The 14,406-nt window shown below is 36.1% G+C and overlaps 1 protein-coding gene across 1 annotated transcript in view; it reads left to right on the top strand.

The window, feature by feature from the left end:
* Window positions 1–12,731, top strand: part of LOC132550111 (protein crumbs homolog 1-like) — a 34,089-nt gene extending 21,358 nt beyond the window's left edge. Inside the window, exons 10-23 of the mRNA XM_060214129.1 lie at window positions 263–490; window positions 808–921; window positions 1,230–1,343; window positions 1,486–1,781; window positions 2,239–2,592; window positions 3,023–3,331; window positions 5,155–5,317; window positions 5,583–5,736; window positions 6,352–6,578; window positions 7,052–7,276; window positions 7,860–8,051; window positions 8,782–10,716; window positions 10,901–11,425; window positions 12,487–12,731. Coding sequence (XP_060070112.1) covers window positions 263–490; window positions 808–921; window positions 1,230–1,343; window positions 1,486–1,781; window positions 2,239–2,592; window positions 3,023–3,331; window positions 5,155–5,317; window positions 5,583–5,736; window positions 6,352–6,578; window positions 7,052–7,276; window positions 7,860–8,051; window positions 8,782–10,716; window positions 10,901–11,425; window positions 12,487–12,731 — 5,081 coding nt within the window. The remainder of the gene's footprint in view (window positions 1–262; window positions 491–807; window positions 922–1,229; window positions 1,344–1,485; window positions 1,782–2,238; window positions 2,593–3,022; window positions 3,332–5,154; window positions 5,318–5,582; window positions 5,737–6,351; window positions 6,579–7,051; window positions 7,277–7,859; window positions 8,052–8,781; window positions 10,717–10,900; window positions 11,426–12,486) is intronic.
* The last annotated feature ends 1,675 nt before the right edge of the window (window positions 12,732–14,406 follow it).

Raw genomic sequence — 14,406 nt, 5'->3', positions numbered from 1 at the left:
GATCAAAATTTGTCGTCAATGTGAAGCTATGCTATTCTCAAATAGCTCTTGTTTCAGAATCAAACTGGGTAAAATACAAGCTAAAGTGAAAGCCATGCCATCAAATACATTAATACTGATTTCTCACAGGAAATCTCCAAAGATATATTTTTATAAACCAGAGATAAGGAAAATGTCTGTGATGAGAAGATCAGCTGTTGGTGCTAGTTTGAATCAAAACTAAAACAGATAAATAAAAAATGACAAATACTCTTTATTTTAGGACAACTATGTGACCTTGACATCGACGAGTGCCTAGATCAACCCTGTGAAAACAATGCCACCTGCCATGACCTTGTCAATGACTTCATGTGCATCTGTGAACCAGGGTTCACAGGAGTTAATTGTTCAGTAAATTATAATGATTGTGACCCTGACCCCTGTCGTCAAGGCAGCACCTGTGTTGATGGGGTTAATAAGTACACCTGTACTTGTCAGCCAGGATATACAGGTAGTTATGTCAACATTTCTTAAGTTACTATGAATTTTGTTTAAGGCCCCAATAACCCCTCTTATACCGAAATACTTTCATTTAGTGCATAGGAAGCTTTTGGAATATTTAATGAGTAGCTTAACTGAACTAACATTAGTTCATTCATGCCAAATTTTTTTTGGTGATACTTATTCATGATATGATAAGATTAATAATAATGACACACCTTCCTAACTTAAGTTTCCAGCTACGTTATATAAAACTCAGTATAATACTGAGATACATACTGTCTGTATTACCAGTATTTCAGTTTGATGTTTCTATGATGTTAACAGGTACCACATGTGGTGTGGAGATCAATGAGTGTGGTGCTGACCCTTGTGTTAACAATGCTACCTGTATGGATGGGAACAATAGTTTCACCTGTCACTGTCTACCTGGATTTACAGGTAAATAAGCTATTTCTAGCTTGTACTCAAATCATTCTTGTATTATGTCATTTTTTTAAAATATGGTATTTCTTTTGAGATAAACATATATTGCTTGCTTGTACTTTAATCATTCTTCTATTGTGTAATTTTAACATATTATTTTCTTTTTAAATAAATGATGTTTTAATACAAATGTTTACAGATAAATAGATCATTTAGTCTTTCAGAATTCCCAAAATTATGACCTTAAAACAACATGTGCCTCAGCTAGCCTTACGATATAATGTTTTGAGTTACAATACACTAAACTGTTTTCGTTGTTTCAGGGCTTACATGTGAAGTAGATATTGATGACTGTATTGGAAATCCATGTTATGGTAGTGCCACCTGTCAGGACGAAGTCAATAGTTACTCCTGCCTGTGTCCACCAGGGTTTACAGGTGAGCCTTAAGTGTGCAATACAATATTATTCCAGCTAGACAAAAGATTATTCACTGATTTTGATTGTTGAATGTTTTTAGTTCTCTTTTCCTCAGCTGTGAATTTTAATGTGATAAAAACTTCATATAATATGTATTGCAGGTAAAACATGCAAGGAAGATATAAAAGAGTGTTTCCCATCACCATGCCAACATGGTGGTACCTGCACAGAGCCAGGAGTCAATCAGTTCCAATGTGAGTGTCCAAAGGGTGTATCTGGAGACACCTGTCAGTTTGTTCACTTTGCAACATTTGACAGTCAAAGCTACGTTCAGTTACCTTCCTTGTATTCCCTGGTCAGCACAGGACAGAGGAAGAAGCGATCAGTGGATAATGTGACAATAGTCTTGTCTTTCATCACATCCGTACCATCAGGGGTCCTTTTGTTAACATCAGGAGTAAGTTATATAATGAAATTTTGTTTTGTATCAATGATTACGTTTTGATGTGTGTAGAACATTGATTAAAACATGTTATAATATACTAAAGAAAACTTGCAGCATACTAACAAATTAATGTGTGCTACCAGATGTCTATTAAGAACAGATCCCTACCATGGAACTATTATATTTGATTTTCCTGGCACACTGGGAACACTTTTTGAAAACATAACATTTTCACAAAACTAATCATGTGACTGAAAGACTGATTTAAACAAGACATTGGACAAATTTGTCTCAAAGTTTTCATGTTGGAAAATCATGTATTTTAGTTATAAAATCATTGTATTAGGGGACAGATTGGTTATAAATTAATGAATAATTAGTCTGCCATCCAGACACATGATTTATGAATATCATAATGAAAGCAGATTAACTGTGCTTCTACTATAAACAACACAATGTTTATTTACAGATAAATAGTGATGGCAGTTACCAGCATGTGAGCTTAGAACTGATGGAGAAGACTGTAATAGTTTCATTAAACATTGGTGATGAGACGAAGACAGGTCATATCCCACTTCCCTCCCCTATTTTGGGGGTTTACAACCACACACTCCAGGTGTCACTAGCATCACCCATCACAAATATCACTCTTGATCCTAATAGTTGTTATGACACCAGAATATGCCAACTGTCACTGAAAGTCACAGATTCTGACAAAAGATGGCTGCTGGAAGACTTTCTGTATGTGGGGGGTTTTCCAACTCTCACCCCATACCAGCGTAGCAAGATCACCATACCACAAGGATTTGTGGGTTGTCAAGGGGTAGGTCATAGTTATGTAGAAATTGATCGCCCATTTTTAAATTGTATTTTGTTTGGATTAGGAATAGTTGACAATATGATTGATAAAATAGCTGTCAATAAACTAGGCGTGGTAATAAGCCCAGCCTTATTTAGTAAACTCAATAAAAATTCTAACAAATGCCATTTTTAATGCCATTTCCATATTCTGATCTGAGGTAGATATGTTTTTCCCTGGCTCTGTTAAAGAATTTCTTTTGAGTAATTAAATTGCTTATGAAATAGCCATAAATAACATTCTACTGAAAACTTTATTTGAATAGAAATAAAGCCAACATTTTTCCTCGCAAAACATAGTGCTTAGTTGTTTCATGACCTTGTAATTGGTAATCAATGCATAAAAATTTTATTTATTGTTAGGAAATTTCACCACTCATGGTTTTGTTGTTTAGGATTTGGTCATCAGTGGGAATAAAATCAGCTTGATGTCATCGAATTTGTCATCTGTTCTTCCATTGGCTGGCTGCGCAACACACAACTACTGTTCACCAGATTACTGTCAGAATGGCGGCATATGTCACGACGCCTGGAATCGACGCTATTGTGATTGCCCTGTTGGATTTGATCATAGTGTCTGTCAGCACCAGAATGAAGCTCACTTTGTTCTGACTTCTATGCTACATTTTGCTGGGATCCAGGAGATCACACAGATGTCCCTAAGGGTGTCAGCCATTAGTTCCTCTGGTGTTATAGCCTACACGGTATGTAGAACTAGGACACCTGGACCATGAAACATAGATATAACTGATTTAGGTCTTACTTACAACGGTCACCATGAAACATAGATATAACTGATTTAGGTCTTACTTACAACGGTCACCATGAGACATAGATATAACTGATTTAGGCCTTACTTACAACGGTCACCATGAAACATAGATATAACTGATTTAGGTCTTACTTACAACGGTCACCATGAGACATAGATATAACTGATTTAGGCCTTACTTATAACGGTCACCAACTGTTTTAGGCCTTACTTACAACGGTCACCATGAGACATAGATATAACTGATTTAGGTCTTACTTACAAAGGTCACCATGTGACATAGATATAACTGATTTAGGCCTTACTTACAACGGTCACCATGAGACATAGATATAACTGATTTAGGTCTTACTTACAACAGTCACCATGAGACATAGATATAACTGATTTAGGTCTTACTTACAACGGTCACCATGTGACATAGATATAACTGATTTAGGCCTTACTTACAACGGTCACCATGAAACATAGATATGACTGATTTAGGCCTTACTTACAACGGTCACCATGAGACATAGATATAACTGATTTAGGCCTTACTTACAACGGTCACCATGAGACATAGATATAACTGATTTAGGTCTTACTTACAACGGTCACCATGAGACATAGATATAACTGATTTAGGCCTTACTTACAACGGTCACCATGAGACATAGATATAACTGATTTAGGTCTTACTTACAACGGTCACCATGAGACATAGATATAACTGATTTAGGCCTTACTTACAACGGTCACCATGTGACATAGATATAACTGATTTAGGTCTTACTTACAACAGTCACCAACTGTTTTAGGCCTTACTTACAACAGTCACCATGAGACATAGATATAACTGATTTAGGCCTTACTTACAACGGTCACCAACTGTTTTAGGCCTTACTTACAACAGTCACCATGAGACATAGATATAACTGATTTAGGCCTTACTTACAACGGTCACCATGAGACATAGATATAACTGATTTAGGCCTTACTTACAACGGTCACCAACTGTTTTAGGCCTTACTTACAACAGTCACCATGAGACATAGATATAACTGATTTAGGCCTTACTTACAACGGTCACCATGAGACATAGATATAACTGATTTAGGCCTTACTTACAACGGTCACCATGAGACATAGATATAACTGATTTAGGTCTTACTTACAACGGTCACCATGAGACATAGATATAACTGATTTAGGCCTTACTTACAACGGTCACCAACTGTTTTAGGCCTTACTTACAACGGTCACCATGAGACATAGATATAACTGATTTAGGTCTTACTTACAACGGTCACCATGAGACATAGATATAACTGATTTAGGCCTTACTTACAACGGTCACCATGAAACATAGATATAACTGATTTAGGCCTTACTTACAACGGTCACCATGAGACATAGATATAACTGATTTAGGCCTTACTTACAACGGTCACCATGAGACATAGATATAACTGATTTAGGCCTTACTTACAACAGTCACCAGTTACAATCACTGCTAGAAGAATTGAATCCTAATCATACATTCCAGAACAATAGAGGGTCAAATTTTTAAACAATTAGGGCTGGTTAATACATTTATAAAGGTTGATTTATAAATCATAGTGTTGATATTTTTAGAAATAAGTTTTTACATGAAAAGTTCTGTTGTTGTTTCTGAAAATGCATGATATACAATAGGATATGTTTGATTCAAAGTGACATCAAATTTTTCAAATTTTAGAAAATATGTCGGTGATTTGTCTCTTATCTCCACAGCTGGGGTTTGAATCCATGGCCTTGATACTAGATAAAGGACAGCTGAGGCTGCAAATCCTGGCTTCAAATTCTGAGTATTTGAGTCAAGTTGGAGAGAACTTAGACCATGGTGATTGGTTCTATATAAATATGAGGCTGGGAGCAGGCCAGTATAGACTTCAAGGTAAATATTTTTGTGTGACAAGTTCTATTTCAGCAGAAGGCTAGGAGTAAACCAATTTAGCAGATACACTAAAGTGATAAAGTACGTTTATTCATGAGCACAAGTCAGTGGAGACTTCAGTGTAATTATTCATTAAATGTCTTGATTCTTAACCAGCATAACTAAATTGCATGTTAGCACTGAATGTAAAAGTTAGATATATCTTATATAAACTCATGCAAATTTTCCAAATGCCTTTTCTTTACATTTTACTTTGCAATTACAGTTTCCAGCAATAGCAATGGAGTTGTAGGGACCTCCAGTGGAACTGTCGGTAATTTCCTGACCATTCAGATGCCAGTGTTTTTTGGTCGACTGCATGACCATCCAGGTGCAAACAAGTGGCGAGTGAGGGAAACACCACTTCCTACATATGAGAGGTGAGCAGGCAGTGGCTTTAGTTATTCAGAGGTCTTGTAGTTAGAGAGTTCATGACAAACTCAAAGGCTCTGTAGTCAGAGTTTGTAACAAAATTAAACTCAGAGTTTCTGTAGTTAGAGTTACTCTCTAAATTTAAAGTCAGAGGTTCTGTAGTCAGAGTTACTCTCTAAATTTAAAGTCAGAGGTTCTGTAGTCAGAGTTACTCTCTAAATTAAACTCAGAGGTTCTGTAGTCAGAGTTACTCTCTAGATTAAACTCAGAGGTTCTGTTCTTGGAAAGTTAATGATGAACTAACTCAGTTCTGTAGTTGGAAGTGGGCTTTAGAAAAACAAATGAAATTATATGTTATTTTACACTATACTTTTTGTGTTAGAGTAGTTTACTATAACAGAGAATTACTTTAATTTAGAATCATCAATACATGAGCTAACGCATTGATATAAGATAAACATAACACTGAATTACAATGGATCACTGGTTACTGTATTCTCAACACTGTCTTCACTAATAGACGTCTTTCCCTTGTTGTTATCATGAATATGTGTGTGTCACACCTAAACGTTATCTTTTGTATGAGATGTTGTGACAGCCCTCTGAGATCTTCTTTTTAACAGTTTTAACGGCTGCATCAAAGATTTGATCATCAACAATCACCAAGTAGACCTCCAGACAAGCCAAACTTCCATATTTGGTAATGATCCACCCATGGCTACACCGGGGTGCCCCAGAGAAGGTGTGTGTCGACCATCACCCTGTCAGAACAATGGTGCTTGTAATGGTGGGTGGAATGGCCATTCTTGTACCTGTCCTGCCAACTACCAAGGATATAACTGTACAGAAGGTAGATTGAACCATACTGTGTGATTCTGTTATATTATAAACTATATTTCTAAGAGAACAGGTTATTATATTAAAATAATTCCTAAAATAGTCACTGTATTATGACTTGCCATTTTATTGTTCACACCTCTTTAGTTTATGTCCCTGAAGTCAAATTATCATAACTATCACCTGGGGAATAATATATGTGTAAAAAGTCTGTCACTGTACTGTAATTATATATATATTGAAAGTTATTTTATTTTAGCACTTTCCACCTTTAAAGTATTGCGCTAAATTAGGATAGTATCAAGTGCAGATTCTGTGTGCTGTATAGAAAGCATATGTATGTATTGTGAATGCACAAATTCATTATTAGACAGATTTTTCAAAAGGTGACACCAAAATTTGGTTGTGTTAAATTTCATTTACAGTACTATGGTATTAGAAAATATTTACTATTTAAATAACCTAATATAATATTTGTATGTCTAGTTGCTGCAGCATCGTTTAATGGCCTAAACAGCTATGCCCATCTCCAACTTGATCGCAAGAAATTACCTTTTGGGGATGAAGGGACGTTAGACTTTAAGACCAGACAGCACACATCAACCATGATGTATATTCAGTTTCTGTCCAATAATGGTCAGATTCTAGGCAGTCTGGAGTTTAGGCTGTTCAGACAAGCTCTACAAGTTGTGGCAGGATTTGAAGGTCAAGGTAATATGGTATATCTATCTCTACCTATTAATGTTTGTTGTTTTATAAAAATGGAGTCCATACAATTTGTTTAAAATATAATATTACAAGACAAAAACAATTACTTATGGTGTTGTCAAGATATTTTACTGGACATTTCAGACCACTTGATATTGTCCCTTTATGTATAATTCCTAACTCTCTTAAAGCCTTACCTCTCTAATGAAATAAAACACATCATCTGTTCATATTGGTTGTTTAGAGCAGTAGTGTCTACTAGTGAGCAAAGTTGAAGTTACTTTGAGATCTTGGGTAATGATAAAATTTAGATTCCAACAAAAAAATTTTTATAATAGCAATATATACACTGTATATGGGGAAACTCAACACATTTTAAAATTTGTCCCTTCCACCATTTAAGCAAAAATTAAAGGTAGGCAAAATTTTGATGTTAATGCTAAAACGCAGGTTTCTGTTACTGTAAGACAAAACATTCTTTAAGGATGACAACATCTTAAGCGAATGTTTCCCTGTTTATAGTTTCACAATGGTCTACAGTGTTGTAACCTACATCAGGTAATGACATCTCATGTTGCCTTTACAGAAAATGTTTTAGAGTTTCCGGTCATCATCTCCGATGCCATATTTCATCATGTCCAGTGGAGGAGACAAGGTTCTGACATCGTTGTGGCAATGGATGGGCTGTCGCAGGTCCTCAACACATCATTTAACCCCTTCAGAGCTGATTTTGTTCCAATCATTGAAGTTTACATCGGAGCTAAACCATTTCGGCAAGGTATAGCATATTTCAATCAGGTCTATTCCCTATCAAAAAGACCTTTTGCTGTCACCCATGTCCATCTCATCCCAATTCAGTGCCAATGCTTTAGCTAAACACACTCCATGATAATCTTCAAATCAGATAATGTTTCAGGGTGCCAGATTTAAGGTCACCATCATTAGTTAGTGAATGCCTGTCAAGTCATTTCAGTGATTTTTATTAATATTTAGGTGAAGAACAATCATGAAAATTAAATGTTCCTTGATGCACAAGGTCACTTTACTTTCTAATCTGATTTCAAATTGATTAATCTTTACACAACAAGTCAAGACATCTTGATAATCAAAATCAGTTTATGAAGTATGTTCATACTTGAAAATCATGTAGGAGTTTAAAGGTTGAAGGGAACATAATCACCTTTAGAAGTTTGGTAACAAAAGTAATTCTACATAGGTGAGTGTGTTGGAGCTTTCTTGCCTTACATTTTCTAGACTTTATTGGAGAGAAAAATTCTAGATTGGTATAACAGGTTGTAAAAGTTATATTTAATACATGAAAAATTATTGCTCATATGCCATGTTTACTTCTTTACTCAATACATTTCCATATGTCTTTTGAAAGCATTAGTTTGTCATAACAAATTCCTAATATATAAAATTTGCCATCAAGAAGAATTGTTTGGTGGTCAATCCCTTACATAGATATGTGCTGTTCATTATCATGGAATTTTAATTATATTTCACAGGGTCTATCTACCTGATTGGCTATTTCCTGGGCTGTCTCCGAGACATAAGTTTTAATGGGAAATCACTGGACTATATTGACGGTAGTGATCTCAGCACTGGTCTGGTTGTCGTTGGGATTTATAAGGTGGAATTAGGTTGTCACGGAAATGACGTTTGTAACCCTGACCCCTGTCCAATAAACGCAGCCTGTACAGACATCTGGAATTCCTATGAGTGTCCATGTCTGCCTGGATGGTATGACCTTGATTGTTCTACGAGTGTAGACGATTGTGTTGACAACCAGTGCAAAAATGGAGCTTCCTGCATAGATGGTCATATGACCTACAAGTGCCAGTGTGTTGAAGGCTATACAGGGCTGTACTGTGAATCAGTGAAGATGATGTGTGAGGAGAACTACTGTGTTCCCGGTAACACAGTTAACTGTACAGATATATTTCCCTCTAACTACTCCTGTCTGTGTCTGCCAGGTTGGTCAGGGAAAAATTGCTCTCATGACATCGATGAGTGTGCTAATCATCCATGTCAAAATAGAGCTTCGTGTCTGGACCTCATCAATGGTTACAAATGTGTTTGTCCCACAGACTACTTTGGTGAGATGTGTGAGTATAAATACATTTGTGCTTCAAACCCCTGTTTCAATGGGGGCACCTGTCTTCCTCATCCAGACAACGGAGATTACAACTGTTCCTGTCTACAACAGTATACAGGAAGGCAATGTCAAAACTTCAACTTCTGTATGAATCATGACTGTCAAAATAATGCTTCCTGCGTTTCCAAGGAAACTGCGTATGAATGTCACTGTATGTCACAACATTATGGTGCTTTCTGTCAGTTCACAAACTTCTGTGTGGACAAGCCTTGTGAGAATGGTGGGGAATGTATCAACGATAAAACCTCTCACTTGTGCAGGTGTGGCAAGCATTATACAGGTACAAACTGTGAACTCGCCATTGATAAGTGTGAGATCAATCGATGTCAAAATGGTGGTTCTTGTTTTTATAACTCATCACTTCCAGAGACAGATTATTTATGTGTATGCATGGAAGGGTTCAGTGGTTTTCATTGTGAAACAGATATTAACGAGTGTCTGTCTGATCCATGTTTAAATGGTGCCACCTGTGTGGAGAGTTCACAATCTCCTTTTAATTTCTATTCGGGCTTCCATTGCAACTGCCAGCCAGGTTACTATGGTGAACAGTGTCAAAATGAGACAGATGAGTGTTCCAGCACGCCTTGTGTAAACAATGGTACCTGTGTGGATTTGGTGGATGAGTATAAGTGTAATTGTGCTGAAGGATTTCAGGGCCAGCACTGTGAACAGGACAGACGGGGTTGTACATCAAGTCCTTGCCAACATGGTGCTCAGTGTCAGGCGATTGATCTTAACGGTACTTACAAGTGTGAGTGTGTGACAGGGTACAGAGGAGTTCACTGTGAGGCAAACATTGATGAATGTGTAAACAACAGTTGTCAGCATGGAGCCACTTGTGTTGATGGCATTGGGGGATACAAGTGTATCTGTCGTCCTGGATACAGTGGCATATACTGTGATGACATTGTTGATTCCTGCTTCAGCAGTCCGTGTGCTAACAATGGACTTTGTCGCTACCAAGGGCTGTGTGACTGTACTGACGTTGTGGATTACTGTGGCTGGCACAACGAAACCTGTCAGCGCCTCCTTTGTGACAACCGTGTGGAGTGTACCACCTATGCTACCTCCTACAAATGTGTTTGTGACGGAAGTGGTTACCGTGGTGACACGTGTCAGGAGGACGTTAATGAGTGTGAAAACCCATCTTCATGTGAACATGGTGGACAATGTGATAACACCATGGGTAATTACACATGTAACTGTGTGGACACTGGGTTCACAGGTCAACGTTGTGACCAAGATGTGGACGAATGTGATGGTGTTAATCCATGTTTTAATGAAGGTAAGAAATTTTAAGACTTCTTTTATTTTATTTTTCATCAAATTGATCTGATTGAATTTTTCCATCCTTTCTACATACATTTGTGTGACCAGCCTTGCTCTAAACAAACTTTTGATAAGTTGCCATGAAAATTTATTTAATCATTTTCTATTGAACACTAAAGAACTGTTTTCATGTTTCGCAGGTCGTTGTCTGAACTTCATTGGCTCATTCCGCTGTATCTGCCCAGCTGGCTGGACAGGACAAACTTGCGGTCAAAACATTGATGATTGTGTCAGTCAACCATGTAAAAATGGCGGCCTGTGTGAGGACCGTATCAACAGCTACATCTGCGACTGCAAAAATACCGGTTTCCAAGGCAACACCTGTGAATATCCAATCAATGATTGTCTCGTTAACCCATGTCAAAACAATGGCCAGTGTATGGATAAGATAAATGGATACACATGTGACTGCAGTGGTACTGGTTACCATGGTGACCGTTGTGAGTTGATGACTGATGAGTGTGCTTCGGTGCCCTGCAGAAATAATGGAACATGCGTGGACGAACGGGAGTCATTCACTTGCATCTGTTCAGGAACAGGTTACAGTGGCACTCTCTGTGATATCGACATCAATGAGTGTGAGACTGACCACCAATGTATGGGTAGTGCAACATGTGCCAACAAAGATGGAGGATATGAGTGTGTCTGTGCAGACACACATACAGGTAAGTACATTCAAGAAACCCACACAAGTCAGGATAGGATAAACATACACCAGTATAGTTGTCACCACCAGATTGTGGGGCGAAAGTATAGTTTTTTTATCTATCTAAGTTGTCTAACTGCATAGATTTCTTGGTTGTTGGTTGGTTACAGGTTTCCGTCTCCATGACTTGTCCTTTCTTGAGCAGTTATCTCACCAACAAATATCAGTGTTATAGTGACATGTAGAGTGTTACGCATGAGTGAGAAATTTAATGAGGTAACCGGTCAACTGGTACATGTGAGGTTAATATGTTACTTAGACTGATATGACTAATATGTAACCATTATTGCAGAGGGCAGACACTTTTTATATGGTCCTATTTTTCTGCAATACCCTTGACTTCAACTCAAATATTCTACTTTAAGTCATTAAGAGCAAAAACAGAGAAAAGAAGGAAAAAGATCCAACTTTCAAAAAGCAAATAAACTTAAAACAATGATGGTCGTCAAAATCATTGTGGGATTTCTTGTTTCAAATAGCATTCCAGTTGTAGGTAAGGGATGGTGGCCCATGGGACCTCTTGTTATGTTCCCCAAAAATTTCCCGGAGAGCATATAGTTGCTGCCTTGTCAGTCTAGATGTCTTTCCATCTGTTCTTTTGTGTCTGGAGCATAAGTATGCCCAAACTGAAGCATGGATCAAGAAACTTGGTGTATATATTGGTCATACTAAGACAATGTGCAGTGTACTAAATTCAAGGCCCTTGGTCCTTCAATTACAGAGTTACTGACCTTTGTTAAAATTTTGTGTCCAAAGCAAAACTTGTTTGCAGTTAAACTTGGATGATGAAACTTAGTGTATACATTGATCATACTAAGAAAATATGCGGTATACCAAAGTTAGGATCTGCAATCCCTTAATTACAGAAATATTGCCCTTTGTTAATATTTTGTCTCTAATAACATTGTTTTCAGGGAGCATTCATCAGTTTTACTGATACTCTTGTTTTTGTTGAGATATGAAATCAATATTGATGAAGGTTTCCTTATTGATTTCACTTTTGTATATTCTTCCTTGTAGGTACATACTGTGAGACACAATTGTCTGTAACTGCTCTGGAGGATGGCAGTGGGGGAGTTGTTGCTGCCTCTGTCATTATCATCATCATTCTCATTGCACTTGTCCTTGGATATATTGCGTGGTATATGAAGAAGAGTAGGAAAATGCATGGACGTTATCGACCATCGGAAGAGGAGAATTCCGTTAACACTTCCATACCTCTGGAAAAAATGTTAGATGTGACAACAGGAGAACGACTTATTTAATGGAGATGACTATCTTACATGGTGGTAATAACTCCTTGTTTACTGACTATAACGATATGAAAAATAATGTCTGGATTGAAAATTGATCTGGTATTCAGAAAGCCATACTAGTGCAGAAGGTATAATGATAAATAATTTAGTATATTTTCCTGTAAATATTGAAATAGACATGATCTCCATTTACTTTTTACATTTTTTATCTGTTATTTTGTTCTGTTTATAGCATTGACCAAAGAAATGTAATTGTATATAATACTGTAATTTGTATACATTAGGACAAACACAAAGGAAGTGTTATCTAACATAAGATGGCTGCAAAAAACGCCACATTATTGAGTAGGTTGTGACTTTTTTTTTTCGCTTTTTATATGTCAAACAAAACCTTATGTTTTTTTTTACAACTTATAGGGACTTTAGTGATAAGTCCTCAGTTTTGAGGAAAGTTGTGAAACTTTGTTATGACAGATATAACACAGACTAATTGTTATGAAAGATTTTATATGTGAATAAAATATTTATAATTTATCATTCCACTGGTTTTCAAGTTAATATACATGTGTAAGGGACGTGATTAATATATAATTTATCATTCCACAAGTTTTCAAGTTAATATACATGTGTAAGGGACATGATTAATATATGATTTATCATTCCACAGGTTTTCAAGTTAATATACATGTGTAAGGGATATGATTAATTTATAATTTATCATTCTACTGGTTTCATGTTTTATGTACCTGAAGGTATTGATTGAAATTAAGTATTTATCAGATATTTTGCTAAAAATCATTATTTTATATAATACTTGTTTTTTGTTATTTTTTTTTAAATGTGCAATATTAATATAAGTAGTAGGATATTTTTTCTTACCTATGTACCATTTCTTAAAGATCTCAAATAATCATAGTTAAGGTTTATGATATAACTTCATCATGTACAAGATGATTAAACAATACCTGGTGTATATAATAATTACAATTAATTTATTTGGGGATGACTTTTAAAAAAAAATATTTGATAGGTTTGGTACATGTGATGTGTACAAGGTATCAACATTTTGTATTTTGTTTTACATTTTCCTTGGGAAAAAGCCTGTTTCACATTTGTAGGAGTAGTACTTAATTAAATTAGCTTTTAGCTGACAATTTTAGTTGCTTTCCCTCAAAGACTGTACAGACATTTCAGATTTTCCTTTTAATTGACAGTGATTAGTATATTGTGCTAGTGTAAAAGTTATTTTCTCTTTAAATGATTTGTAATCTTGCCATCTTTAATTCAAATTCTAAGTCATAATTTCAATTATATTTTTATCCCTCCATATAAGGACATCTTAGATTTACTAAGTACTGAAACATATTTGTGCTGTAATATATGAAGTACTTGTAACCAAAACTTTTATATTGAGTGTCAAACAATTTTTAAGGATCATGAAACTTAGTGTATACATTGATCATAGTAAGACAATGTGTTGTGTACCAAATTAAAACCCCTTGACCTCTCAGTTACAGTTATTGCCCTTTGTTAAAAATATTTTGTCCAGAGCATAACTTTTCCTGCATATAAGCTAGGATAATGAAACTTGGTATATACATTTATCATACTATATGATGTACAGTGTACCAATGTTAGGCCCACAACCCCTTAATTACAGTTATTGCCCTTTATTGAAATTTTG

This window comes from Ylistrum balloti, unplaced genomic scaffold, assembly GCF_031769215.1.
Source record: "Ylistrum balloti isolate Yb309-2 unplaced genomic scaffold, AGI_CSIRO_Ybal_v1 Utg370104, whole genome shotgun sequence".
Taxonomy (NCBI): domain Eukaryota; kingdom Metazoa; phylum Mollusca; class Bivalvia; order Pectinida; family Pectinidae; genus Ylistrum; species Ylistrum balloti.
The sequence above is the reverse complement of the archived record's forward strand: the minus strand, read 5'-3'. Positions and strand labels throughout refer to the sequence as shown.